The 14,605-nt window shown below is 44.8% G+C and overlaps 1 protein-coding gene across 2 annotated transcripts in view; it reads right to left on the reverse strand.

The window, feature by feature from the left end:
• Nucleotides 1-14,605, reverse strand: part of ADCY9 (adenylate cyclase 9) — a 175,026-nt gene that overhangs the window by 58,200 nt on the left and 102,221 nt on the right. For both annotated transcript variants that reach the window (XM_077828819.1, XM_077828818.1), the window contains exon 3: nt 11,013-11,117. In XM_077828819.1, coding sequence (XP_077684945.1) covers nt 11,013-11,117 — 105 coding nt within the window. The remainder of the gene's footprint in view (nt 1-11,012; nt 11,118-14,605) is intronic.

Here is a 14,605-nt window from a genome sequence, read left to right on the forward strand (position 1 = left end):
TACAAACAGCACAGAGGTTTGAACCTGATGATATGCTTAAAAAAATAAAAGAGCTCTCAACGATGCCTGTAGCTGTTTGCACCATTCCACACTGATACAACAGACATTCTGTACTTCAGAATGGCTCACTGACAGAGTGACAATCCTGGAATTTTATTATATAGATAAGGCCAGAAGGGACCATTGTGATTTTCTAGTCTGACTTCCTGCGTAACACACTCCATAAGACTTCCCTGAATCAATTTCTGTTTAAACTAGAGAATATCTTTTAGAAAAACATCCAGTCTTGATTTAGAAGCTGTCAGTGATAGAGACTCCATCATAACCCTTTGTAAGTTGTTCTGATGGTTAATTTCTAGTCTGAATTTGCCTTGTTTCAACTTCCAGCCATTGGATATTGCTATACTTTTGTCTACTAGATTGAAGAGCCCTTTATTATCAAATATATGCTACCCATGTAGGTATTTATAGACTGTGATCAAATCATTCCTTAACTTTCTTTTTGTTTAACTAGATTGAGCTCCTCTCACTATAAGGCATGTTTTCTAATCCTTTATTTATTCTTGTGGCTGTTCCCAGAATTCTCTCAAATTTATCAACATCCTTCTTGAATTGTGGACACCAGAACTGGACACAGTATTCCAGCAGTGGTTGCACAGGTGCCAAATATAGACATAAAATAACCTCTCTACTCCAGCATGAGATTCCCATGTTCACGCATTCCAGGATTGCATTAGCCCTTTTGGCCACAGCAGTGCACTGGGAGCTCATGTTCAGCTGATTATCTACCATGACTTCCAAATCTTTTTCAGTCACTGCTTCCCAGGACACAGTCCTCCATCCTGTATGTATGGCCCACAATCTTTTGTTCCTAGATATGACCTCATATTTGGTCACATTAAAATGCATATTGTTTGCTTGAGCCCAGGTTACCAAGTGATCCAGATTGCTTTGTATTAGTGAACTGTCCTCTTCATTGTTTATCACGCCCCCAACTTTGGGTCCCCTTCCAACTTTATCAGTGATGATTTTATGTTTTCTTATAGGTAATTGATGTAAATTTTAAATAGCTGGGATGAAGAACCAATCTCTGTGGAACCCCACAAGAAACATACCTGCTTGATGATGATTTCTCCTTTACAATTACATTTTGAGACCAATCAGTTAGCCAGTTTTGAATCCATTTAATGTGTGCCATGCTAATTTTGTATTGTTCTAGTTTATTCATCAAAATATTGTGTGGTACCAAGTCAAATACCTTCCAGAGGTCTAAGTACATTACATCAAAGCTATTACTTTTATCAACCAAATTGTAATCTCCTTAAAAAAAGATATCAATAGTGGCACAAGATTAGCTTTCCTCCAATCCTCTGGAACTTCTCCAGGGTTCCAAGACTTATTGAAAATCACCATTAACAATACAGAGAGTTCTTCAGTCAGCTCTTTGAAAACTCTTGAATGCAAGGTATCCGAACCTGCTGATTTAAAAATGACTATCTTTAGTAGCTGCTGTTCCACACCTTCCATAATTACCAATGAATGGAAAGTGTTATCATATGATACTAATATGCCATCTGTTTTTTTCACCAAATACGGAACAGAAATATTTATTGAACACGTCTGCATTATTATTGACAATTCCATGATTTTCATCTAGTAAGGAACCAATACCATTGTTAAGATACCCTTTGTTCCTAAATATATTTGAAAAACTCCTTATTGTCCTTAACTCTTCTGCTCATAGATTTCTCTGTGTGTTGTTTTGCCTCCCATAACAATTTTCTACAATTCCTACCTTCTGATTTATATTTATACTACCAACTTTCCCTTTCTTCCATTTGCTATACATTGTTTTGTTTTTACAGTTGCCTTCACTTCCCTCTAATCCTGGTTGGCTTTTTTAACCAGTGCAGCCTTCCTTCTTGGTTGTGGGGTTGTTTTTTTTTTGAGCTTGTTCTCAAATAAAATGCTTTTAAACAATTTCCAATAATCATTTATATTTTTCTGTTTAAATTCTTTCTCCCAACTAATTTGGCTCATAAGTCATCCTCTGCAAAGACAGACCATAGTCTCCAAAGAAAGACTACTATATCAGATATTTAAACTGACAGAATACATGATTCTTGCCAAAAAATTATATATAATATCTTCTGAATCTCATTAGGTTTTTTTTTTTTTTTTTTTTTTTTTTTAACTAATATAGCTTTAGAGACTATGTGCTATCTTGCTGAAGGAATGAGGATTGCACATGCTAGTGAAGAGAGGAGGGTTCATGAGGAATGATCTCTTTCCATCTGAAGCTTTCTTGTACCTAGGGTACTTATATTTAAACATTACTTGGTTAGGGGAATTTAAATCAGGACCATCTCCATAAGGAATCCACTAAATCAAGAAATGGTGAACAGGTAATTCCCACCCCACTTGAAGGTGTTCTTTTTTCTTTTAATTAACACTTTAGTAAGTTTCTTTGCCTGAAAATACATTAACTGTAGAAAATGTTTATATAGAAGCTAAAATATGACAGATATCTCTTTAGACTATTTTTTTAAAATTCTTTCTGCTCATCTAAGGAAACTGATGAAAATGTATGCTTCCTTGGAGTGATGTGGAGAAGCCTGATATGGAAGAACAATAGGGTATAAACAGGCCACGAAGAAATTCAGGCTGGAAATTAGAAGAGTAATTGTATCACAGGGCTGCTTGTGATGGTTGGGGGCACGGCTGGGAGTCCCTTCCAATGTATGTGCTCTGTTCCTAAAGCTCACGGCTACATATGGCTACATATGGTCCTCTAGTCCAGGAAGGGGTGTATTTTTATTTGTTTTTAGTCTCCTTTCTGTGAAGCATTGGAGATGGCCATGGCTGGAGTTGACACACTGGACGGGGAGGGCCAGTGTTGAGGTGGCACCAAGCATTTTCTCTCTCACATGCTTAGGTGGCTGGTTGTTACTCACTTGCTGAGGTCTAACTAATCACGATACGTGGGGTCAGGAAGGAATTTCCCCCCAGGTCAGATTGGCAGGGTCCTTGGGGTTTTTTGCCCTCCTTGAAGTATGGAGGGATGCCAGGATTATCTGGGTATATTTCCCATACTTAATTCCACACTGTCGCAGGCGCTTCAGGCATGAGTATACCTTGGTCCCTCCTATTCTCTGCCTGCTGCATACTGGTTTAGTCTTCTGGGGGCTGTAATACTTTGGTCTAGTTTTCGTGTACAGGTGCTGGATGGTGTCAATGGTCCGTGATATATAGGAGGTCAGACTAGATCAACATTTCTCAAATGCAGCCACCAGCAGATTTTTTTTGCGACCGTGACAGCCTGAAAAACATAGACGGAGATTTTGGGGGGGGGGGGGGGGGAGAGCACGGAGGGGGAACAGCAGCCCTCCGTGCAGTGCCCAGCTGTTGCTCCTGAATAGCTGTTACCCAAGGCAGCGAGATGTGCCACCTTGGTGTTTGTGCTGGCGCCACCAGCAGGAATCAGCACACAGTACCACGTAGCCTCCTTGGGGGCTCTGGGGAGAGCCTCTGGAGACACGTGGTGCAAGTGTGCATGGCGCCGGAGGTGGCTCTTGTCAGTGGAGGTGGCTGCTGTGTTCGGTTGCAGGGGCGCTCCCCTGGGCAGCTCCCCCTCTCCCACCCAGCTGGGGCATGGAGAGCCTCAGGCTCCACAGGTGACTACTGAGTTCCCGACCCACCTTCCCCAGGACGGGCTCTTGGTGAAGGACTGTGGGAGGCAGGGACAGAGAGATGGGTTGGTGCTTTCCCCATCTGGGGCCACATTTGCTGTTTACAGTTGCTGTAGTTACTGCAGCAGCTCAACTGCTCCAAGCTGCTACAGGACTTGGCAGCTTCCCAGCAGGGTGAGGGGCTCCCGGTCCATTACACACTCCAAGCACAAGAATAGGAACACTGAATGGGGAGCCCTACTTCCTACTAAATACATAAATTACAATGATTTGGACATGTACATGCGCATATTTATTTGTTTTTCCTAAGGTTAAGTATTCTGGGAAAAATTTGTCAGCAAGGGGGCTGCACTCTGAAGTCACCAAAAAATTAGTTGTGAGAACCGCTGGACTAGATGATCTGATGGTCCTTCTGGCCTTAAATTCTGTGACTTCTCTGAGCCTTTTTTTCTTTCAGCTCTCTGGCAGAGGCTCAAATCCCTAAGAAAAATCTTTCCTTCTGTCAGCTCAAGGTTTTTCTGGGCTATCTCCACTCTGTTAATCTTAACACGAGAAGATTAGATTTTAAAATTGCTTGTGTGGCAGCAGAAAGTCCCTATTTAATAAATGTTGCTAACTCTAGCTATACAGTAGTTTCTGATGGTCACTGGCAGTCTGACTGATGCACCCTACCCCAATTTCCTCTAATAAAGAGAGATGCACACTGGGAAAGGAGGACTCCACAGTAAGTTAGGAGCCAGAAGAGTCAAGCGCCACTGCATGTTTTAGTTTTTTGTGTTCAATCTGCTTCTACTTAAAGTAGGCAACCCAGAGTCACTGGGCAGCGCATATATATCAGTCTCGCTTTGTTTGGTAATATTTAACTGAATAAATGAGGCACATCTGACCTTGTGTACACTGAGAGTCAAGGAGGGTGAGGTAATATCTTCTACTGGATCAAATTCTGTTGGAAAGAGAGACAAGCTTTCGAGCCACACACAGCTCTTCTACAGGTCTCCAAACACTGTGTGGCTCAATCGCTTGGATCTCTCACCAACAGAAGTTGGTCCAGTAAAAAATATTACCTCACCCACCTTGTCTCTTTAATATCCTGGAACCAACATGGCTACAACTACACTGCATATAACTTGTGTACTCTAGCATTTTTCTTCCAGTTATCCACTGTTGCAGCTCAAAGTGGCACGAGTGTAGAAAATTCTACTGGCATTTTATCCAGTGTTCCACAGACCTCCTCTAAGCAGGGACAGATGAAACTGTGGTTAAAATGTCAACAACTAATACACACTAGTGATCATAACCATTGCTGCCACTGATGGAGCTGCAGTGGCGTAAATCTCAAAGAAAAATTCAGCCTGTGTGGAGGTACTTTGCTTTACAGAGTCTCTGGTGGTTTGTGGTTGGTGACACTTAAACAGAAGCAGAAGGGGTAAAAGTATCCTACGCATACCACCTCAGCATTTTGGGATGACCAGCAACATCTTTCTTTTTATGTAACTGCCTCCTGATGTGCTGAGGCCTGCACTGGAAAAAACGGTTACTCACCTTCTCGTAACTGTTGTTCTTCAAGATGTGTTGCTCATGTCCATTCCAATCAGGTGTGTGAATGCGCATGTGCACGGTAGCTGGAAGATTATTCCCTAGCAGCATTCGTCGGGTCAGCCTGGGCACCCACTGGAGTCGTGCCTTCATGGTGCTCAGTATACAGCCCTGCCAACCTGCCACCCCTTCAGTTCCTTCTTGCTGGCAACTCCGACAGAGGAGTAGGAGGGTGGGTCTTGGAATGGACATGAATAATACATCTTGAAGGACAACAGTTACAAGAAGGTGAGTAACAGCTTTTTCTTCTTCAAGTGCTTGTTCATGTCAATTCCAGACAGGTAACTCACAAGCCTAAGTTCAGGAGGTGAAGTCGGAGTCTTCCACTGATTGGAGCACTGCTGGTCCAAAGGCCACATCATCTGTGGCCTGCTGGTTAATCGCGCAGTGCGTGGTGAAAGTGTGGATGGAGGACCACGTCGCTGCTCTGCAGATTTCCTGAGTGGGGACCTGCGCCAGGAATACTGCTGATGAAGCCTGCACCCTGGTAGAGTGCACAGTGATTGGGGGTGTGGTAACCCCAATCAGGTTGTAGCACTCATGAATGCAGGACATGATCCATGACAAAATGTGTTGTGATGACACAGGCAGACTTTTCATTCTGTCCGTCACTGCCATGAATAACTGCATCGATTTTCTGAACGGCTTCATTGTCTCAATGTAAAAGGCTAGCGCCCTGTGGACATCCAGTGAGTGAAGTCTCTGCCCCCCGCCAGTGGAGTGCAGCTTAGGGTAGAATACCAGGAGAAAGATGTCCTGGTTGATGTGAAACTGCGACACAACCTTTGGAAGGAAAGCAGGAGGCCTGAGCTGAACCTTGTCCTTATAGAACATGGTGTAGGGAGGGTCTGATGTTAGGGCCTTGAGCTCAGACACCCTCCTTGGCCAGGAGGGTGTCTGAGCTCAAGGAACGCCACCTTGTAAGAGAGGTAGAGCAGGGAGCATGTCGCCAGTGGTCCAAAGGGTGGTCCCATGAGCCTAGAGAGGACCAGGTTGAGGTCCCAGGAGGGGACAGGCTGACAGACGTGAGGGTACAGTCTGTCAAGTCCTTTTAGAAATCGGATGACCACAGGGTTAGCAAACACCGGGCAGCCCGCTTGCAGGTGTATTGAATGTTCCACACAGAAGTCCCACAGAACCACTTTCAACTCTCTGATGTTGATGTGGAGAGCCAGGTCTGCGTGAAATCAGAGACCTTGGGGCTTACAGTCTCCCAGATGAGCTCCCCAGCCCAAGTCTGATGCGTCTGTCACTAGCAAGAGAGATGGCTGTGGACTGATGAAGGGGACCCCTGAGCACACCTCCTGAGGGTTGAACCAACACAGGAGGGAGTTGAGTACCGGGCAAGAAAAGGTCCCAATCCCGTCCAAGCTGTCCCAGGCTGGGTGATACACTGATGTAGCCACGACTGAAGGGGTCAAGCCTGAGTCTGGCACGCTGCACCATGTAGGTACAGGCAGCCATGTGACCGAGAAGCTTCAGGCAGTTCCTTGCTATGGTGGCGGGAAACTGTCTGATGCCTCGAATGATTTCTGTCAGGGTCTGAAATCTTGCTTCCGGTAGGTATTACGTGGCTTGGGTTGAGTCCACAGTACTGCCTCTATAGACTATCTCTGGACAAGGGACAGAGTTGATTTTGCTTCGGTTAGAAGGAGACCCAGGTTGTTGAAGGTGACTCTGATGATCTGACTTGAGCTTCCACTTGGGTCCTTGAGTGGCCCTTGATCAGCCAGTCATCGAGATACGGAAACACCTGTACTTAGTGCCTGCGCAGGAACGTGGCGACGACTGCCATGCACTTGGTGAAGACTCGAGGTGCTGCTGACAGGCTGAACAGAAGGACTGTGAATTGGTAGTGGGTATTGCTTGCCACAAACCTGAGGTACTTTCTGTGGGGCTGAGTAATTGCAATATGAAAATACGCATCCTTCAAGTTGAGGGCGGCATACCAGTCTGCTGGATCCAGCGAGGGGAGGCCAAAGAGACCATGCAAAACTTGAGTTTCTTAATGAACTTGAGTTCTTGCAAGTCCAAGATGGGCCTGAGGCCACCTTTGGCTTTCAGTATTAGGACATACCGAGAATAGAAGCCCTTGCCCTTCTGCTCCTTAGGAATCTCTTCCACTGCCCCAGTGATAGGAGTGAGTGAACCTCCTGTATAAGGAGTTGTTCATGAGGGGTCCCAGAAGAGGAAGCGGGGTGGAAGGGTGGGAGGGCACAGAATTGGATGGAGTATCCCCTCTCTACTGTGCAGAGCACCCAGTGGTCTGAAGTAATACGGGACCATGCACGGTAGAAAGGGGATAGTTGGGACGAAAAGGTAAGGCGGGGTGGATCCAGATCTCGCTCTGGTGCGCTGTCATCAACTGCACCATCAAAAGGCCGGTTTGCCCCCTGAAGGTGGCTTGGATTGTTCCGAGACCTGGCCAGAGGGTTGACGCGGCCTTCTCCTGCAGCTCCAATTTCTCCTTTTGGAGTCATCTTGGCGGTTCTGATAACCGAACCATTGAGGAGGCTGCGGACGGAAGTGTCTCCGCTGCGTTAAAGGCATATAGAGACCCACGGACCTGAGAACTGGAGTCTTTAAGGCTGTTTAGCCTTTTGTCACTTTTTGTCTCGTAGGGGAGGCCAGAAACCTGGAGCCATGAGCCCCTTCTCCTAGTTGCTCCTGTGGTCATAACCCTGGTGGCCACATCTGCTTCGTCAAGTGCCACCTGAAGGGACACCCTTGAGATGGTGTCGTGGCTCTCAGTGTAGGGACTGCACACACTGAAGCAGGCACCGCTGGTGCCGAAAGTGCCATCGGTGCTGATGTCATTCTCAATGTCAGAATTGCCATTAGCACCAGAATTGCTGTCGGTGCTGAGTCGACGACGATGCTGGAGTCCCTGCTGGTGCCGGGCCCCCTGGAGGCACCAAGATGATAGTGCAGGGTGATAATAGGCCTACCCCCAACTCTGCCAGTGCTGGTTGGGGGGGGCGGGGGGGAACAAGGCCGAGGCCACTGACGTCGCCCTGGAATGAGACTCTTGGCTGCAACCTTGGCTTTGATGAAAAGCCCAGGGAGTCCAAAAGTCTACTGCACTGGGGGCTGCCATTGGCCAGGCCACTGTGCCAGGTAAGGATGCCAGTCCCGAGTTGACATGGACCGTCTGCTCCTACTCCTCTGGGACCGAGAGGAGCCCGACCCCGACCCCAACTCCGAGGTATCTGAAAATGATGCCCATGGGGGAGCGGTACTTCTAGGGACTGTGCTTTCATGCCAAGGGCTCGGGAATCGGCGTGGTTGCTGGGTCTGCTCCGGTGCCGGGGATGGCGTACCAGGGTCAGAGATCAGCTGGCCATCATAGCGGGCTTTCCCCTTGAAGGAGCCCTGTCCCATTTGGGAGGAGAGAACGGTGCCATGAGGTGAAGCAGTTCTTGGGCTGCTTCAAACGCCTCTGGTGTCAAAGGGAGGTGCAGCTCACGGCTCGACCTCAGCGAGCGAGGAGGGTCTGGACTCAACAGCCCTTCTACGCGGGCAGGAGTCAACACGAGCGTCACCAGTGGAGCAGCACTCGTGTGGCCTGACTCAGGTCTAACAGTAGCAGGCTCCTTAGGCCTAGAAGGGGGAGAGCAACCCCTCTCCAGCCTCTTCATCTTTTGCGGCACCGGTGATTACGAGCGGTGCCTGCATGGGGCATGTGAGCCACAGTGGAGCAGGGACGGTGCTGTGAGTCCTTATCCTTACCTGGCACCAGTGCCTGTGCTGACCATGCCGGAGCACTCCGCACCGAGGAGGAGGTACTCGGTGCAGGATCCATTGACCCCAGGTCAGACTGGGGGCAGAGTGCTGCCTCCATCAACAGGACCTTCAGGCACTGCTCTCTATCTTTTAAAGTCCTGGACCAAAAGGTCTTACAAATGACACAACAATCCTTCTGATGGCCCTCTGCTAAACACTTTAGACACGAGGCGTGAGGATCACTTCTGAGCATACTCTTGCCACAGGCTTCGCAGGCTTTGAAGCTTGGAGACCCCGGCATGTCCCAGCATCAGGAGAGTGTAGGAGTGGATTCCCCCTCCTCCCCTCAAAGGAAACTTATGTAACCCTAACGAACTATTAACGAACAATGAAAAACTAATAGAGAACAATGTAAGAAACTGCTAAATACGCTTGTCAAGATAACAGCACGGGGAAGTTCTGGCTAACCATCACTGGTGGTAAGAAGGAACGGAGGGAGCAGCAGGTCGGCGGGGCTTTATATTGAGCGCCATGAAGGTGTAACTTCAGAGGGCGCCCAGGCCAACCCGACAGATGCTGCTAGGGAAACATCTTCCAGCTACTGTGCACGTGCGCACACCTGATTGGAACTGACATGGACACGCACTCGAAGAATGAACGAGCACTAGAAGAAGAATCGGAATTTCCTGTAGCCACTCTGTTCTAACTCCCTCAGAGTGAGCGATGGTGGAGTTGTAGTACAAACGTAATGGACCCAACACAGTAGGCTCAAATCAGACTGCATTCACTGCATATTCTGCCCTTTCTGAACTTAAAAGATGTCTGTGATTCATAATTCAAGGACTGTGTTAAGATGATGGGAGGTAAGCAAGAAAATGTGTCTGGAAATTAATGGTGTATCAGAACTTAGGCCTAATTGGTGGATAAAATAACGTGGAATAGGCTGTTCCACTCACCATTCCCTCTGTGGGTCCTAAAAGAACAGACAGAGGGAAAAGAGGAAGAACAGACGGAGGCTACTGGGGCGAGCTTTGCCATCATGGCTGCCACCCACACTGGGACCCCAGGCCTTCATCATTCTGATTCTGAGAGATCACCTGAACCAGACCAGACCAGAGAGGGATCCAGATGACATTGCCAACCCCTACCAGGTTCAGCTGAATATCAAACATCCCTGAGATGAAACAAGATCAAACTTTAGCAGCAGCAGCAGCAGCAACACTAGCTATAGCCCATCTCAACTACCTTCTTCTCTTCTAACCCAGAGCTGTTATTACCATCTTTGATACCATCTAAGAGACTGTCAAGCAAGAAGGGGTTTCCTTCTAAAACTCTCAAGCTAAGTGAAAGAGAACCAGGGATATTGTTAAAATGAAAGCCTTAACTAATACTTCACATTTCAATGCTTTAACTGTTCTTCCTTCTTTTCTTTATCTTTGATAAAAGGATTTTTAATCGTGTGTATGCCATGGTACTAAGCAGGATGAGTTCTCTGTATACAAAACCCAGCCCTTATTTAACACTGTTTAATATTGGAGAGTGACTGGGTTATGTTAACACTTTGGGTCATATATTTCATTCAAATAAATACAACAGTGCTTCTGCTGTGCCTAGCTATTATTTGAGGCAAAAGTGTAACTAAGAAGAGAACATCATAGGTTGAAATATTTTAATAAAAAAGTGATTTTGACTGCATCAGTTTTTGGGTTTCCAACTTGAGATATTTTGAGGGAGTCAGACATTCAGAGGTCAGGTGCTCAGCAATTTCTGAAAATCAGGTCCTCTAAAGTGTCCAGTTGGGCACTAAAAAATTGAGGCATGCACAATGACTAGTCACTTTTGAAAACCTTGGCCAGAATGACTAGAATTTGGTGCCCAAAAATTCTGAATTCTGAAATTGGCTCTGCTGCTTGCCAGTTATATTGAAGCGAGGAGGAACCCAGTACAAAAATGAGGCTATTAAAACTGATGTAGGGGAGTCAGGAGTGAGAAAGCTTAAGTTACCTTGGTATTGTTTTTATGTTCCTCCTGACAGCCATTTTGGATAGCTCCTTCCTCTATACTGACATCACTGTTGGGAGCAAATGTAACACTACATGAAGGACACGTCTGCAAGAAGACAAAAAATTGAAAACAGAAATATTCAGATATCATCAGAACATTATGTATTTCACAACAGACTCATTTTCACTGCCACAAGTAGACTCTCAAAACTGTCCATATTCCAAGATTCCCTTTCAATAAGAATTGCATGACAGGATGTCCAACCATACTGCAACTTTAGCTGGATACTGCGTAAGGCCACAAAATGCTATTGTGAATAACTGCTGTGTGGTTAAGTGAAAACTAAACAGCAGAACTGAAAACAGTGAGCAGAAAGGGGAATGCCAGTGAACAATCCCAGATGTTCTTCTTACTTAAGAGTTTTATGGGTAATATTTACCTGAAATACTGAGTATAATAGGTTATTATGCACTGTATTTAATCCCTGTGAATTAATTTATAATGTATGGTTGTAGCATATTTATACAAATGAGACATGCCATGCACATTCAGAACCAGATTCTCCAATGTGGTGTAGCTACTTTGTGCTAGTACATCCTGCTTCTGGAGAAAGCCCTACCACCTCATGCAATGATACAAACAGACACTGCCACCTACCCGGGCTGCTAGTACAAAGGCCAAGGCTGGGATAACCTAAAACCATAACAATCCTTGGTTGTAGTTTCAGCTCGTTAGGGCTGTTATTGTAGCCAGCATAAGTAAAAGCAACCCTCAGGCTGCTCTAATCTATGTTGGGGAACCGACTGCACACAACAGCCCTGGGATTGGGAGAGTTCAACGGTAAACTTTGCACTCCACTCACCCCCATCTCAATCCGTGCTGTGTGGAGTCTGGCTCCATCCAAAGAACTGCCCCAAAGCATATTAAAAATCCTGTTTTGGTTGGTGTAGAAGTCATAGTCCACAATTTAAAACTCTGTATATACTGTACAGTATTGTATGTCATCTTCACACTAAAATAAAGTTAAATATGTATTAATATGTCACCTATAAGTTAGTGCAAGTGGCTCTCTACTCAGTGGCCTTTTCTTAAAGGACTCCTTGCCTCTAATGTGGACTCTGGATCAGCAGCATGACAGGGGACTTGCAGGTAGAATACAGATAATAAACAGGATACTCTCCAATGGAACATATTAGAAATATTGTATTGGACTGCATTTTTGCCATCTGTGCTGTGAATTACATGCCAAATAACTGTTAGTGCAATGTTAAGACTATACAGTTTAAAAAAATCACAAAAATAAGAAAATATAAAAGTCAAGGCTTTAACAGGAAAGCAACTGGATTATGCTGAAATCCTGTATAAACAGGGATACTGATTAGTCACCATTCCCTCCATTCCCTCTCCCCCGCTTCCTCAAGGCCTCCCTCCTCTCTCTGGCTTCATCCTCCCACTCAGTATTGAAACAATAATTAAAAATAGAATAAGAGCATCTGGAAAATCATGATATGATAGGCTCTAAACAGCTCAGTTTCTGCAAAGGAAAATCATGTTTCACTAATGTATCAGATGTTTTGAACAGGTCAATAAAATAGCAGATAAATGAGAAACAATTGACATAATTCATTTAAACTTTCAAAAGAATTTAGAAAAGGTCCCACACAAGAGGCTACTAAAGAAACAATGCAGTCATGAGGTGAAAGGCAAAATACTGTCCTGGACCAAAGAGAGACAGGAAACAAATGGTCGATTTTCATCATTGCAAAAGGTTATCAATGGGGTGCCTCCCCCCATTGTTTCACACTAGGTCCAGTGTTGTTTAATATATTTAACAACAGTATGGAAAAGGGAGTGACCAGTGAGGCAGAAACATTTGCAGATGACACAAAGTTATTTAGGTTAGTAAAGTCCAGAAAAGACTGTGAGGAACTTCAGAGAGACCTAACCAAACTAGGTGAATGGATAACAGGATGACAGATTTAGATCAATGTTGATAAATGCAAAGCAATACACATTTGTATGATAAAATTCTGAACTACACGTACACCTTCCAGGGTTCTAAATAACTGTATCTGCATAGGTAAAGGATCTGGGCATCATTATGAACAGCTCACGGCCTTAATGTAGTGCTGGGCAACCTGCAGCCCGCGGGCCGCATGCGCCCATCAGGTTAATCTGATTACAGGTCAGGAGACATTTTGCTGACGTTGACCGTCCGCAGGCACGGCCCCCCGCAGCCCTCACTGGCCGATAACAGCAAACTGTGGCCACTGGGAGCTGCGAGGGGCCGTGCCTGCGGACGGTCAAAGTCACCAAAATGTCTCGCGGCCCGCAATCAGATTACCCTGATGGGCCACAGGTTTCCCACCACTACCTTAATGTGTAGATTTGAAAAAAAAAAAAAAAAAGGATTGTTTACCTCAAGAGAGGAGATAAATGAGGGGAGGGAGAACATGATAAAAGGATACAAAATAATGAAAAGTAGAGAGGAGATATGAGATTAGAAGTCTTATCTATCCCAACACAAGAACAAGGGGGCATTCAACAAAACTTAAAAGCAGATAATTCAAAACTGATGAAAGGAAATACTTTTTCACACAATATGCAATATTAAAGGCACAACATCAAACTATCCTGATGACAAGGAAAGACAGGAAGAATTGTAAGAAGCCAATATAGCTCCGTCAGGAGATGGAAATAAAAAAGGATGCCCACAGAAAGTGGAAACATGATAAATTGCTAAGGAGGAGTACAAAAGAATTGCACAAGTAGGTAGGAACAAAATCAGAGATGCTAAGGCACAAAATGAGTTACTCCTAGCAAGGGACAAAAAAAGGCAATAAGATGATGTTCTATAAATACATTGTTCAGAGTAACAGCCGTGTTAGTCTGTATTCGCAAAAAGAAAAGGAGTACTTGTGGCACCTTAGAGACTAACCAATTTATTTGAGCATAAGCTTTCATGAGCTACAGCTGAAGTGATGAAGTGAGCTGTAGCTCACGAAAGCTTATGCTCAAATAAATTGGTTAGTCTCTAAGGTGCCACAAGTACTCCTTTTCTTTTTATAAATACATTAAGAGCAGGAGAAAGATGAAGGAAAGCGTAGGTCCTCTATTTAGCCGGGAAAGAGAGCTAATTAGTTATGATATCAAGAAGGCTGAGGTGTTTAATTCTTATTTTTGCTTCAGAATACTCAACCCAATTAATATTAATAAAGGGGAAGGAAAACAAGCCAAAATAGGGAAAGAACATGTTAAAGAATATTTAGGCAAGTTAGCTGTATTCAAGTCAGCAAGTTCTGATGAAATGCACCCCAAGTACTTAAGTTGAAACAATCTCGGAATCATTAGTGATTATCTTTGAGAACTCATGAAGGATGAGTGAGGTCCCAGAGGACAGGAGAAAGGCAAACATAGTACCTATCTTTAAAAAAGGAAAACAACAAGGAATAGATCATTCATTTTGGTTACTGGCCTTGCAGATAGGTGGAAGCTGTAGACATGACATATCTTGATTTTAGTAAGGCTTTTGACACAGGCCCACATGATATTCTCATAAGCAAATCAGGGAAATGTGATCTAGATGAAATTAC

Source organism: Eretmochelys imbricata, chromosome 10 (genome assembly GCF_965152235.1).
Source record: "Eretmochelys imbricata isolate rEreImb1 chromosome 10, rEreImb1.hap1, whole genome shotgun sequence".
In the NCBI taxonomy this organism is placed as follows: Eukaryota; Metazoa; Chordata; order Testudines; family Cheloniidae; genus Eretmochelys; species Eretmochelys imbricata.